General features: G+C 37.0%; 1 protein-coding gene across 1 annotated transcript in view; it reads left to right on the top strand.

Annotated features, from left to right (window-relative positions):
* The window catches only part of SEC63 (SEC63 homolog, protein translocation regulator), a 58,079-nt gene extending 46,142 nt beyond the window's left edge, over positions 1-11,937 (top strand). The window contains exons 18-21 of the mRNA XM_019735010.2: positions 1,284-1,385; positions 4,755-4,853; positions 9,800-9,904; positions 10,864-11,937. Of these exons, the coding sequence (XP_019590569.2) occupies positions 1,284-1,385; positions 4,755-4,853; positions 9,800-9,904; positions 10,864-11,007 (450 nt within the window). The 3' untranslated portion in view covers positions 11,008-11,937. The remainder of the gene's footprint in view (positions 1-1,283; positions 1,386-4,754; positions 4,854-9,799; positions 9,905-10,863) is intronic.
* The last annotated feature ends 2,847 nt before the right edge of the window (positions 11,938-14,784 follow it).

Genomic DNA, 14,784 nt, shown 5'->3' with positions numbered 1-14,784 from the left:
CTCTGAGAGAAAATCAAGGCCAAAAAGAGGAAAAGGTAAAGGGCAAAGGATAAAAGTAAAAGAAATAATGTACCTGCCCTTGGGAATCGTGGGGAAAAAATAAGGATGGCTGTTTTTAGCAGTTACTGTTTTTGTACTTTGGGAATCAAGTTGATAGCCAGAAAATTAAAACTATCAAAGAAATTATTCCTAGCCTTGCTTGGAGAAAGAGTTAACCTATTTCTTTCTGAATTTATTAGGGTTAGTAGAGGTGACCCATAAGGTTTTGGCAGACTAATTTCTTCCGATGACCAAAACCACATTCATTCAATTAGCAAGTAATTATACAAAAAACAAATAATTATTCATTATCTGTCACATTGCAAGCACTGTGTTAGATGACAGGAGTGCAAAGCCAAATGTGAAATGGTGCTTGCCCTTGAATGATTGTAGGCTAGTGGGGAAGGCAAATAAACGAATAGTATAAAAGAGATTATGCACATTTTGCACAAGGTACAGTGATAGCACAAAGGAGGGAGTGATCAACCCAGTCCCGAGATGGAGGGAAATTTGTGGTACTCAGGAGCTCATACTTTAGGTTTTAGCTGTTCCTCAGACAATAATGAGTAGGAATTTGCCAAGTAGAGAAAGGGGAAAACAAAAAATCCAAGCAAGTTTTAGGAGTTGTGAACCAGCTTGGTGAGTTCAGAGAAGCCTAGATATTGTGAAATGACTAGAATATAAAAGCCAAGGAGTTGACATTCATTGTGATTCAGCTTCAGCCTCAGGTGTACAGCGCAGTGGTCAGGCATCTACACCGTCCCTGAAGTGGTCTCCCTAATGAGACAAGGGAGGGGGAATCACCTACAATCCAACAACTCAGATATAACTAGTGGTAACATTTGGTACATACCTTCTAAATTGTTTTCTGTTTATACATTTATAGGTATGCGTATTTTACAAATGTGGAGTTCTGCGTAATTATTGTTTTGTAAACTTTTAAATTTCTTTCCATATCATTAAATAGTCTTTTTTAATTTGGGAAGAAAAAAAAAAAAGCCAAGGAGGAAGGCAGTGGTGAGAAGGGCCCACATTAGGTCATGAACAGCTGTGTAGTCGTGCTAAAGGGGTTAGATCTGATTTCTGAACAGAAGCATTGTTAAGTTTCGAGCAGGGAAATGATCAGATTTGGGACCAAACTCAGTGGTAGTTAATATTGTCAGGAATAATAGCTAGAAGATGGGAACTCCTCAAAATGATCAAAAACATAGTTGATTTCAAATACTTAATTTTTATTTTACTAGGAGTGGCAAGAATTACAACAAAGTATACAGCGAAAGGAGAGAGCCCTACTGGAAACCAAATCAAAGATAACACATCCTGTTTATAGTCTTTACTTCCCTGAGGTGAGTTATACACACCCTGTTGTTTTCCTTACTCCATTCACTTTCTCTTCAGATACTTCTCAGTTGCCGTTTGTCCCTTTGTGGTGTGTACTGGCTCAGATGTGCTTAATGTGGTCTGTTCTTGAAAGGCCACATTTTTGAAGGGTATATTTCAATATGAATTATGTTTAGTGAATGTGTTGTTTAAAAAGAATATTGTTAACTTTTTAAGAATTTCTGTGGTTTCCTGTGCTTCTATCTTTTCTGTTCCGATTACTGAGGTTTGTGCTTTACGAAGACTTCTCATTAGCAGTTCAGGCAGTCGTAATTACACAAAAGCATGTCTTGGCGCTGACTATGTGGCTATTGTGAATCTCTCGCTTCTATCAAATATTAAATAGGATGTAAAGTTCTTCCACTTTTCCCGTGGGTTTTCTCTGAGGGTCTTATACTGGCCACCTGGAGCCAGTGGACTTGCTCTGGTGCCAGTACTTGCCCCAGTCGTGGGAATCATGGGACTAGCTAAGTCCAGTAAGAACTGAGCGTGGCTGAACCACCAGCTCAGGACAGATCACTATAGTGCTGTTGTTCTCTTGCCCTTGTTTGCTTTGAGATTGGGCTGCTCGGCTTTTGATCTCCATGACAGGCTATATAGTTTGTGTTTCAAATGAATTTGGGATTTGCTTGCCATTTCACTTTTGTGGATGATTCTGCCTGCGGCTGGAGGTCAAGAACTGGTTGCCTCTTAGTTCAGGGAAGCTGTTCCACAGACTGCCTCACAGCTTTGCCACAGAACCTTCTGCTTACCACTCATGTTTGGCGGGTGATTTCATGTATAAATCTGCTTTCTGCTCTAGAATGTCCGAGCCGAGTTGCTGGGGCTGCTGAAGGCAGAGTCCTAAGTCATGTGGGTTTCTTCATCATAAATGAGTGGCTCTGCACAGACTGTTGTTTTGACTTGGGGAGAAGTCAGCCCAGGATGCCGTCTCAATGCACACGCTGCTCTCCTGGCATGTCCTGGTCATGAGCCCGTCTGTCAGGGCACGCTGCCCATCGCACTGGTGCTCTGCCAGCACCACGGCTCCAGACAGCAAGCGAATAAATGCCACTCACTGATTGTGTTTTGTACGTGCCATGGGATTCTATAAACTGCATAATTTTTATCCTTAAAACAGACAGTTTCATTTTAGACCATGCTTAGTTAATAGGCAAAATATTATCACTTTCTTAGAACATTTTAGTAGTAAAAATACCTCTTTCTAATTTAACCTGCACCTGCATGGTAAACATCTCAAAGTATCATTTATCAGATAAAACTTATTTAGGATTTTCCTAACATGTCCCTGTCTACCTTCCCCGGTACCTACCCAGCTACCCTAACTATCACACTACCCACTTAAATTACTTACAGATTTATGTTAATAATTCACTTACATGTTATTGAAGTGCATTTATTATATTTAATAAGAGTGGTTGGAAATCACACACAACAGAAAAACAATTTTGTTTAAAGTGCAAATAACTCGTGGCAGAGCTTCTTTTCCACCTTCACCATGTGCATCAGAGTCTGGGCACAGGTGCCATGCCACAGATTGATATTCACTAGCTTCTTGGTAAATATTTCGACTGAGTCTCATTTTAATCAAGTGGCCCGGGAGAGGGGAGGGAAAGGCATTCTCCAAGTGGAGAGGTAAAGAAGAAAGCACGTTCTGGAAGATATCCCTATGCTTCTTATGTTATATGCATGTTCTGGTAATGATATTTCTGGCAATGAAATTTCATGTCAGAACCACTTAAATAATAGAGGTGTTTACTTCATTTCATTAATAATCATAATGTATTTATTGCATTCTATGTGCTAGACATTCTAACTTACTTTACTTGTATTATCTCAGCTCATCTTGACTACACAGCCTGAGGTAGGCACTCATCGTTTGACAGAGAAGAAAACTGAGGGTTAGAGAAGTGGAATAATCCAGATCGCTGTGGCTTTAAAATGGCTTCGGCAAAATGTAGCCTGCAGACAACTCTGCCTCCTGCCCGTTCTTGTGAATGAAGTTTTATTGGCACACAGCCACACTCGTTCTTGTGGCACTACAATGGCAGAGTTGAGTAGTGGCAACAGATTCTGTGGCCCACAGGGCCCAGGTATTAACTACTCTACTTTGAGTCCATTATGTGTTGACCCACTTTGTGTGTGTGCGCGCACACCCCCCCCAATTGTGGTAGTCCTAACCCTTAGGGTAAACAAAAGCTGGGTTAAGCATGCACCTGTGATTTATTTATTCTGCTTATTAATGTTGCAGTGCTTTGTAGTTTAAGGCATTTAAACAAAAGAACTTTTAGTTGAATTTAGTGTAACACTATTAGAAAGATAAACCAAATTTTAGTGTCCTGTGGTTAAAATAAAAGAGAAAGTACAAGTGATTTGGGCTTATAAACAAACAGTTCCCTTAAGAAACTTTTCAGTAAAAAGTTATGTCTTTAACCTTCTTTGGACAGTTGAGAATTTAGAACAGCCTGGTGTTTTGGTTAAGTGAGTATATAGAATATTCTAGAGTTTATTTGATTTTTGGCCTCAGAACATTTTTCTTAAAGCCATTTTAGAAAGATATCTTTTCTACCCAATTCTTAAACAGTGGATACTAAGCAGATGACCGGACAGTTACCGACGTGTGCTGTAAATTCCTGATGGTCACTGAGCAGACGAAGTTTGATGCTTCCACACTGCTTGGTCTTCTCATTTTTTTTTATAGTTTTCTGTCTCTCATGGGTTCTCCCTGCTGTCATTGTGCATTCTGGTGGCAGTTTTTTTACCAAGCTCTTTTTCTGTTCCTCATCTTTTATGAAGTATAACTAAAAATGCTGAGATTATTCATATTAAAATCATGTGCATTGAAAGGTATAAATAGACTTTTAGAATCCCAAGATGCTCTCTGACGAGTAATGTGTTTTAATGTATTGATGTCTCATTTGGTTGCCCAATCTCTTCCACTCCTACTTTCTGGCTTTTGCTTATTCCTAGGTAAGATCACTAAGGTTATTTGCTAGATGATAATTGTAATAGTTTATACTGTTTTCTTTTTGAGAATATCTTTTGTCATTTAAGGTTAATCAGGAGTTTTTTAATACAGAGACCCATCAATAGGGTTGAAAAGGCCATTTGAAATTTTGTTACAAACAATTCTTTTGGAGAGCAGGTCTAGAAATGGTTAAGAACAATTTATTCTTTTGGTAAATATTTATTGAACATCTGTTTTGTACCAGGCACTGTATCAGTGCTGGGGATACAGCAGTGAGTAAAATAAGGGCAGTACCTCTAAAATGAGACAAGGCAAAAAGATTTCTCTAGTTTTCTGATTATTTATACTCTTTTTGTTTTCTTTGCAGGAAAAACAAGAATGGTGGTGGCTTTATATCGCAGATAGGAAGGAACAGACATTCGTATCTATGCCGTATCATGTCTGTACATTAAAAGATACAGAAGAGGTAATTATCCAACAACAGTATTCCAGTTTTTATAAATGTACAGCATTTTGCCATCATGCTACTTAATAAAATCTTTTTTTAAAAAACGGTTTATCATATTTGGCTTATTTCATTTTATTTATTAAGACATTCTATAACTGTTCTCTGGTGTCTCTTGGGGGAAGCTCATTTGAAATTTATAAAGACAATTTTGTCAGTCTTTTGAAAACTTGTTCTCAATTTATTTGGGGGAGTTTTCACTGTTAATGTCTAAGAACATATGCCTTTCTCTCCAGAATTTAATTACACTGTACAAAAATGTATGGTTTTTATCCTCATTGGATTAGTGCTAAGATGTATACATACATATATTTGTTTTTCTTAAAAACCAATGTAAGAATGGGAGATTACATTTTTAGCATCGGATGTTTGGTTACGTGGCATTGTCCACTGTTCATGACATCACCACGGTGGCATTTGATGAGCATATTTTACCCCATGGGAACTTCTTTCTGTTTTCTTACTTTTGCTCTTGATTTTTTATGTTACCTTTTTAGGAAGACAGGTTCTGTCTGCCTGGCCTTGTTGGACAAGAGCAAGGCTTTTAAATTTGGAGATAGTTCTATGGTGTTGATTTTTAATCCAGAAAGATTTTTTCCCCCTTTATAGCCAAGTATAAATGTATGAAGTAGTTTGTTTATTTGGCACCACAGCCACCTTACAGGTATTTCTTTGACAGAGCAATTTCATTTTTTTAACTTAAATTTTACCTACTTTTGAATAGATAATAACATTGACCGAATTAAGAGTTCAGAAGATACACAAAACTGTGCATATTGAAACATCTTCCATCCTTGTCTCTCACCCATTCCCTTCGTGGAGGCCATCAATGTTGTCAGATTTTTATTCTACATGTGCTATTGTGTGTAAATTACAAGTAAATGCGTTTGTGTATTTTCCCCGGTTTTACACAAAAAGTGCCATATACCATGTTCGGCACCTTACCTTTTTCTCTCAGTGGTGCAACTTGGAATTTGTCCCATGTTAGTACAGAAAAGTCTTCCTCATTTCCTTCTATAGCTGCATGGTATTCCTTTGTGTGGCTGTTTATTTAGCACTCTACTGTTTAACGGACTTACCAGTTTCTTGTCCTTTGCTGCAGTGAGTAACCTCACATGTCGTTTTGTATGTATGCGTGCATATCTGTCAGATAGGTTCATAGAGGTACAATTAATGAATCAGGCTCTGTACATTTGTAATTTTGATACATAGAACTGGGCATTTATGTCTCCATAGGGAGAATTAATGTTTAAGTATGCCCATTGCTTCTCAGTGTCTCAGACATTTTGAATGTCATTGCTAATCAGAAAGGTGAAAACTGACATCTCAGCGTTAATTTTTCTCTCTGATTTTTTATTTAAAAAACTTCAAAAACCTATGATAATGTTCTAAGCACAGTATTATGAACCTCCATAGACCTTTCATCTGCAGTGACCAATTGTTAACATTTTGCCATGTATGTTTTATATCTTTGTATGTGTACACACAAAGAACATACACACACTCATGCATATTTCACCCCTGACCCACTTTAGGTACCTGCAGACATCATGACATTATACCCCTCAATACCTGAACACGTATCTTCTAAGAACAAGGGCCTTTTACAGCAGCACAATACAATTATATTCAGGAAGTTTAACATTGATACGGTATTATTGTCTAATATGCAGTCCATATTCAAATTTCCTCAAATACTCCCCTAATACCCGTTACAGTCTTTGTCTTGTTTTTAAATTCAGGATCCAATCAGGGATCACACATTGCGTTTGGTTGCCATTCCTCGTTAGCACACTTCCTTGGCCTTTTACTTTTTAAATTTTTCATGCCATTGACATTTTTGAGGCGTCCAGGCAAGGTATTTTGTAAATTAGCCCTTAATTTGAATTTGTCTCATTGGTTACTCATGATTGTATTCATCTTAAATATTTTTGGCAAAAATACAACATAGATGATATAACCTTATTGTATCATATCAGGGACACATTATATCAGTTTATATCACCCCGCATTGGTGGTAATATGGTTGATCATTTAGTTAAGGCTTTTCTCTATTGTGTAATAAAGGGGTTTTTCCCCTCTAATTTGTGGGGTGATATTTGGGCACTATGTGAATATCCTGTTCTCCCACAGTCTTTTTATCCATTCATTTTGATGATTCTTGCCTGCCTCAATTTTTACTACTGTGTTTCCCCGAAAATAAGACCTAGCCGGACAGTCAGCTCTAACGTGTCTTTAGGAGCAAAAATCAATATAAGACCCAGTATTATATATATTATGTTATTATATATTATAAAGACCCGGTCTTATAGTAAAATAAGACTGGGTCTTATATTAATTTTTGCTCCAAAAGACGCATTAGAGCTCATTGTCCAGCTAGATCTTATGTTTTGGGGAAAGGTATGCTTGTTGTATTTAGTGTAGTTTAAATTTTATTTCTTTTAAGAGCGAAACCAAATATTTAAATTCATTGTGTTTGAATTGTATTTTTTATTTTTATCTATTTGTGATAATTTTTCATTTTTGTTGGGTTATTTGTCTTTTAAGTTGATTTTGCAATATTTTTTTAAATGCTATGAAATTAACCCTTTGTGGTACGTGTTGCAAATATTTGTCCCCTGTTTGTTTTACTATTAAGGTTGTTTTTACCAAGCGAAAATATAAATATTTATTTATTTGCTTATTCATTTATTTATATTGGAGTTTTTTTTAATTGTGTGACTAATTTTTTCTTTTATGAATTTCAGATTTTGTTTTACAGTTAGAAAGGCCACAGTGAGACTAATTTTTTAAAAAAAGGTTCTCCCATACATATGTATATACACACACACACACACACAAACACACATATATATATCTCCATATGTGTGTGTATATATATATATATATATGTGTGTGTGTGTATATATATATTTTAGTTTTAATGGCACATTTTAATAAATTAATTTTGCTTACAAAATCTGGATTTTGGAGATTGGAGGCAGATCACCAGAATACTCAAATGTCATCTTAAGGATTTATTCTTACTTTGCTCAAGTATATTTAAAACTTCTTTGTGTTTGAAGTTTATGATTTGATAGGAAATAACATGTCTTCTTGACCTTTTAGGGCATTGGGCATTTGTAAAAGAAAAACTCACTTTTCCTGTGTGTTTCTCCTTTACTCTCACACTACTACCACCTTCATAACACTTCTGACTCCAGATGTGTGGGTTTTTCCCTGCACACCAAGTAATTCTCTGTGATAGCAGCTTGAATGACCTACAGTTAAATTCAGTGCGACACTGTCTACCTGGATCTGATAATATCAGATCCCACAGGTCAAGGGCTCAGTCCCACAGGACTGCTGCCCCCCCCCCCCTTCAGATGCCAATCACATGTCCCAGGTTGTCACCTATTCTTCCGACCAAATGGTTATAAATCAGGGTTCCCACGACTCCCTCCTTGGGTTCAGTAATTTGCCGGAATGGTTCACAGAACTCAGGAAAACACATTTACCAGTTTATTATGAAAGACTATGATAAAGGATATATATGAACATCCATATGGAAGAGATACATAGGTAAAGGTGTGCTGGGAGGGGCTTGGAGCTTTCATGCTCTTTCTGAGCATACCAGTCTCCCATCACCTCCACGTGTTCCCAGCTCAGAAGCTCCCCACAGCCCCTTGGAGAATTTTTATAGAGGTTTCATTACATAGGCATGTAGATCATTAACTCAATTTCCAGCCCCTCCCCAGAGAATAGAGGGTGGGATTGAAAGTTCCAAGCTTCTAATCATGGCTTGGTCTTTCTGGTGATCAGCCCTCACCTACCCTGTTTCTCTGAAAATAAGACCTAGCTGGACAATCAGCTCTAAAGCGTCTTTTGGAGCAAAAATTAATATAAGACCTGGTCTTATTTTACTATAATGTAAGACTGGGTATAATATAATATATAATATAATATAATATAATAATGCAGTATAATTAGAGCTGATTGTCTGGCTAGGTCTTATTTTCGGGGAAACACGGTAGGAACACACCAGGAGTCAGTTTATTAGAACAAAACACATTCCTATCGCCCAGGAAATTCCAAGAGATTTATGAACCAGGGTCAAAGACCAACTATTAGAACAAAGCGACTCCTAGGCTTCTTATCACTTAGGAAGTTACAGGAGCTCCGTCAGGAACTGGGAACACATTTTATATATGTGTGTGTGTGTGTGTGTGTATATATATATATATATGCATATAGATTAGATATAGATATTTTCCTATTATCAGCATTTATCTTAGAAATAAGAACTTGGTGAGAATGATTGCCTTTCTGGTGACGTCTAAATAATTTCAACATTTCATTTATTTTATTTTATTTTAAAATATCAAATTAACATGTTTATGCCTTAAATTTGCACAATGTTACATGTCAAATACATTTTTTTAAAAAACTTTTACTTAAGTGTGTTTTCCTAGGACCCGTCAGCTCCAAGTCAAGTAGTTGTTTCAATTTAGTTGTGGAGGGCGCAGCTCACAGTGGCCCATGTGGGTATCAAACCGGCAACCTTGTTGTTAAGAGCTCACACTCTAACCAACTGAGCTATCTGGCCGCCCCCAGTTATTTTATTTTTGTACTTCATTTCTTCAAGTTGTCAAGGTGACGGTCAGCACAGAACTTGGTTGCTTTAAAAGTGCTTTCTTAAATTGTGGAGATACAAATTTACCCTATCAATTCTGCCTAATTCGGTTTCCTTTTGTATGTTATATATATGTGTTGTTAGAACTTCTGTAACATTTGTTAGGGTTTTCTGTGTCACCTGAGTAAAGACCTATGGTAGCTATTAAATACTCTGGTCTAGGAATTTTAGGAGTGACCTGTTGTTTCTTCCACTCCTCAAGATACAGATTTTAAGTGCTGATTTTGTCTTCTAGGTAGAACTTAAGTTTCCTGCACCAGGGAAGCCTGGAAATTATCAGTATACAGTGTTTCTGAGATCAGACTCTTATATGGGTTTGGATCAGATAAAACCTTTGAAGGTAAGAATAGTGACTCTTCAATAAATATGGTTGCCTGTTTAAGTGCTTAATGTGCTAAGGAAGCATTTCTCCTTTTGAAACGTAGAGTAGTCATAGAGGGCAAAAGGTCATCTCATACTTTATACATGATACTCTTGATGGACTACTCTTTCAATAAACTGAAGCTGTTGACTTAAAGTAGTGTAATGATTTAGAACGTTGAATATAAATTACTTTAAGTGATACCTTTTAATTGTGCTATAATATGCTATATAACTTTACCATAGGGGTTCTGTTTTCTTTAGAGAAGCACGTGTTTTTCCACAGATTCTGTTGGAATGTTTATTAATTTCTGAAACTAATTTATTTTTTAGCATTTTAGAGTATACTCTTTGTGTAAGTATCATTTGAAGCATGCTCCCATTAGTGTTTACCATTTTACTTGGGGTTTTTATAAAAGTCGTTCTATGGTGTTAGAGAGATTGTGCTGCAGTATTGTTTCACTGTGTACTGCAGTCCCAAAGGAAAGGGAGCCAGTAAAGACGTGCCTCTTTTTTTCCACAAGAGTACCATATTTCTTAACGCTGGCTATAGAATTTTACTTCATGAGTCCCGAAGCTGCAAAATACCTCTTTGAAAGTCACATTTGAGTTTTTCTTCCCTCATCAGAAGACTACTAAGATATCACTCAGTGTTCTTGCTCAAGAATCACAGTTATTAATCGTTCATGCCACAGAATAAATAGTATAACTTCCATAAAATCAAAATATCGAACTGTATTAGAAATTTAACTACATTTACATGTTAGTAGATTTACGTTTTTTCCCCCCCTGGGACGAATTCTAAATGAATGTCTTAAATTTGGAATTACAAATCTATTTCTTTAGAAGTGCTTTGGTCAAAGAAAACCTTTTCTTTACCAGATATTTCTTCCATTATTCATCCCCAAATTTCTGATGTCTACATTTAATTCTTTGTAGTTGGAAGTTCATGAGGCTAAACCTGTGCCAGAAAATCACCCGCAGTGGGATACAGCAGTAGAGGGGGATGAAGACCAGGAGGACAGCGAGGGCTTTGAAGATAGCTTTGAGGAAGAGGAAGAAGAAGAGGAAGATGACGACTAAGCAGTACTGCAAATGGACCACAATATTTTCACATTTTCACTGTTTTGGAAGTGTATAATAAACCGGAAACAGTGCAGAACTGACGTGAGGGAGGTGTTAGTTCTTTACTGGAAATGGATGCATAACGTAAGCGGGCAGTGCTGGTGCCTTGGTACAGTCTGAAAGATGCTTACAGCTTGGTAAAGCCTTTCAAGTATGCGATGGTGCATTCATTTCATTTGCAAGCGATAATAAACCCTTTGTTATAACTGTCCGAAGTGTGGGCTATGTATTATCTGATCAATTTATGGTCCCAGTAAAAGTAAAGGTACATGAGAAACAGTCTATAAATGAGCAACTTTTATTTGTTCAGCTTTAGTTTTAGCAAACATTAAAGTCTGATAAACACCACAAATACGTTTCAAGTAACGTCTGCTCAAGTTTTAATCTTGATGAACTCTATCATTCACTTACTTACATTTGCAGTGATACAAGATTATTTATAACAGCGTCATTCTTAGCTTTCAACCTGTTATTTTTACCTATCTTGGTCATAAGTTGGCATTCTCTCACATTCCACATAATATAGAGGGCTACATTTTGGGATTTTCCTTTCTTAATTGCCCAAAGTTAGACAGATTGTAAAAATGGCTTTTAATGGCTTAAAACATTTTTAAGCCTCTATTTTAGCAGATCAGTGCAGGATCTAATTCTTTTTATAAGTTATAGATCTAAAAATGATGGTGGGACCATATGTTCTCTGTTCTTGGTGACTTACTTTATTAAACCTTTTTAAAGAGGTTCACTATAAAAGCCGAAACACATTCTTAGCTTTTAATCTACCTGACTCTATCAGAAGCCTTTTAAGGAAAAAAAATATATAACATGAAAAGGAGGCATTTTTTTGTATTCATTTTGGACTCCTGTCAATAAAATAGAAGTTTGACTCATTTTATGTTTGTAGTGGTGTGTGTCTTTTTACTCCCAGAGAAAGGATGTCATAGGATAATTCTTTTATTTTTCAACTAAAAATTTAATAATAATTGTACATTACTGCTGAAGTGACTGCTATTTCTGTATACTATAGAAAAACCCGTGAGTCGGAGAATTTCCCCCCCACACAGTGCAACCCTGAAGGATAGTGCTTATAAATTATAAAGAGTAGCAGTGTACACACAATAAACCATTGAGGTAAGATGAATATTTTTATTACTAGATATGGAGGAAGCATAAGTCTGTAATATAGGACTGATTGTAATAATCCTTCCCTATGAAAATCTCCATAGGCCAAAGTACTCTCAGAATACTAATTTGTGACCTTGTTTACGTAAGGTGGCCACTTCCCATGCAGAATTACCACGGGTATTTTGTTAACTGCCGTAGTTGGAAATAAAAGTTGAAAATTACCAGAAACATGAATGGTTTTTTTGGTTCTAAATTGAGAATGTAGTGTTTCGTATAATATGTTCAAAGTAGTTCTTTTCATGGGAACTTCCATCACCTGTTCTTTTTTAAAGGTGTGAGACCTTTCCTTGGCAGGCAGGAGTGCCACTGAAGATTTGTTTCATTTTACAAGAAGAAGGTGGGTTTACTTTTCTAGTCAGGTTTTACTGGGAAGCTCCAGTGTCAGGGGAGGCAGCTTCTGGTCACCTAAGTGGTGGAAGGGAGTGAGCCAGCCTGTAGCGTTGAGTGAAAGGAGAGGTTAGGAAAACATGTGGTGTGAAGGCAAGGGAAGTGAGCAAACAAAACAATGTATAGTATGCACATGTCCTGGTTTTCTTGAATGATACTTTTCAAGAAAAGTGTATTCTAGTGGCTGTTTTGTCTTAAAGAACCTTTATAAGTTCATTCAAATGGCTGGCTTCTTTCTGTTTGACTCTAGAAAGAATGATTTCACAACCTAATAACTCACCACAGTGCTTAAAAAAACAGCATCACCTCAACCCACCAGTCTGTTTTCCTTTACCCTTTGTGTGATATATATGTATACTCTTCCCAACCAAATAGATACACTTTCCTCTAATGAACACTCTATACCGCAATAGTGAAAAAACAGGCTTCAGTTTATGGTTCTCATATCTCCAGCAAGTCTGTGAAACTACATATCCCTTCTTTCTCTTGCTCAAAATTTAATAACTAACTTACCCTGGTTTGCATTTAATCTAATGGAAACCCTTCTTGAGTGTAGTTTTAGTTTTGTTCCCATCAAGAAACAGTGACATTTTGCCCGCAGAATAGATAAACATATAGATGAAAACATTCAGTGTGTGTCTACACAGTGACACAGGTTATTTAGGAAATTGTTACTTAAACTATAATATTTTACCTCTTTAAGTTGGTGAAATACTTACGAAAAGATAACTCTCCCAGGAGGAGACCACAATTGAAAGTCTAGCACTTGTAAATTTTGGTGTTAGAAAACTTGAGGCCCCACGTTGTTTCCTCTGTGCATATCAATCTCAAAGTTAGATGTTCATGTCGTTTAAAAACTTTTGTGTGTGTGTGTGAATATTTTTTAAAAATTAAGGAGCACATTGAATAAGGTTGTCTGATAGAACAATACTCTCGTATTTCTCCCAGCTTGCACTGCAGGCTGGAGAAGGACGGGCCTGTCCCCCTGCACTGTCCCCTGTGCTGTGGGAAGCTCAGGCCCTGGGTGGAATCAGTGGAGGCAGAGGCCACAGAACTGACGTGGGAAAGGGGAGGGGGTGTGTGGAATGGAGTAAGGCTCTGAGCGTATTATTCTTGACCGTAGTGTTTATCCAGACACTGGCGTGTTCTTTAGCAACAATACTTATTTCAAATGTAATTCAGATTTTTGGAGGGGTGGTTCATCATTCATTACATATTTACTGAGTTTCTATGTGCCTGAGTCTGTGATTGGAAACGGGGCCTATAAAAATCAGAAAATTCATGTTCTTGAGGACTCACTGGTAATTGGGCAGGCGGACGTGTGGCAGGCCATTTTAATCCTTTTGCGTTGGCTAATGGCCATTGTTTGGAACACCTTTTTTTTAAAGCTCTTTCTGCTGTAGGCAGAGGTATTATTTTAGGTGCTATTTGTTAGCTTAAAAAAAAAAAAAAGCAAATCCTCATCCTTTATTTCTGTTTCTTAGAGCATTTTTCTCCCCAAATATTCTTAGTGAACTCCGTGAACTCCCCTGTTACAGTCTGCCTTAAAGTGAAACAGCTTATCGGTGAACCATAAACATAACGTGACATTTTACCAGCTGTGTAGTGATTAGTCCAAATATATATTGTCTTAAGAAGTTAACATCAAGCGTCTTCACATATTTAAACTTGATGCTGGGGCTATTTTGCAAAACTTAAAAAAGAAAGCTGTGATCTTGTACATTTTCTTGTAACCTGAGCTAAAAATCCAAATATAGCAATCATTGGCATGCTTTGGGGGGGTGGGGGGTGTAAGCATCCCAGGGCTATGCAGATGGTCAGTCCATTGGGAAAATGTTAAAATGGTTCTTTGTATTTAATCTCATCCTTTTAAATTTCTATTTTTGTGTGTTTTATAATGTACATAATATATTGTACAATTGTACACTTCTATAATTTATAAATAAATACGTTTATTGGTGCATTATATATTCTTTCTGATTTCAGTGCATAATCAAAGCATTTGTAAACGCTGCTTGGACGTCCTGATAGGGTGACGTTTAAGCTAACGTGAAGGTTTGGGCCTTTGGCAGTCAGCATTGGAGTTCATGAGTTGTCATTACTCAGCAGGAGTCGAAGGGTTGGCATTCACTGCGTCCAGCCCTACGGTAGCCCCAAGGAGCAAAA

This window comes from Rhinolophus sinicus, linkage group LG05 (assembly GCF_036562045.2).
Source record: "Rhinolophus sinicus isolate RSC01 linkage group LG05, ASM3656204v1, whole genome shotgun sequence".
Taxonomy (NCBI): Eukaryota; Metazoa; Chordata; class Mammalia; order Chiroptera; family Rhinolophidae; genus Rhinolophus; species Rhinolophus sinicus.
Note: the sequence above shows the minus strand (reverse complement) of the source record. Positions and strands in the feature narration are given on the sequence as shown.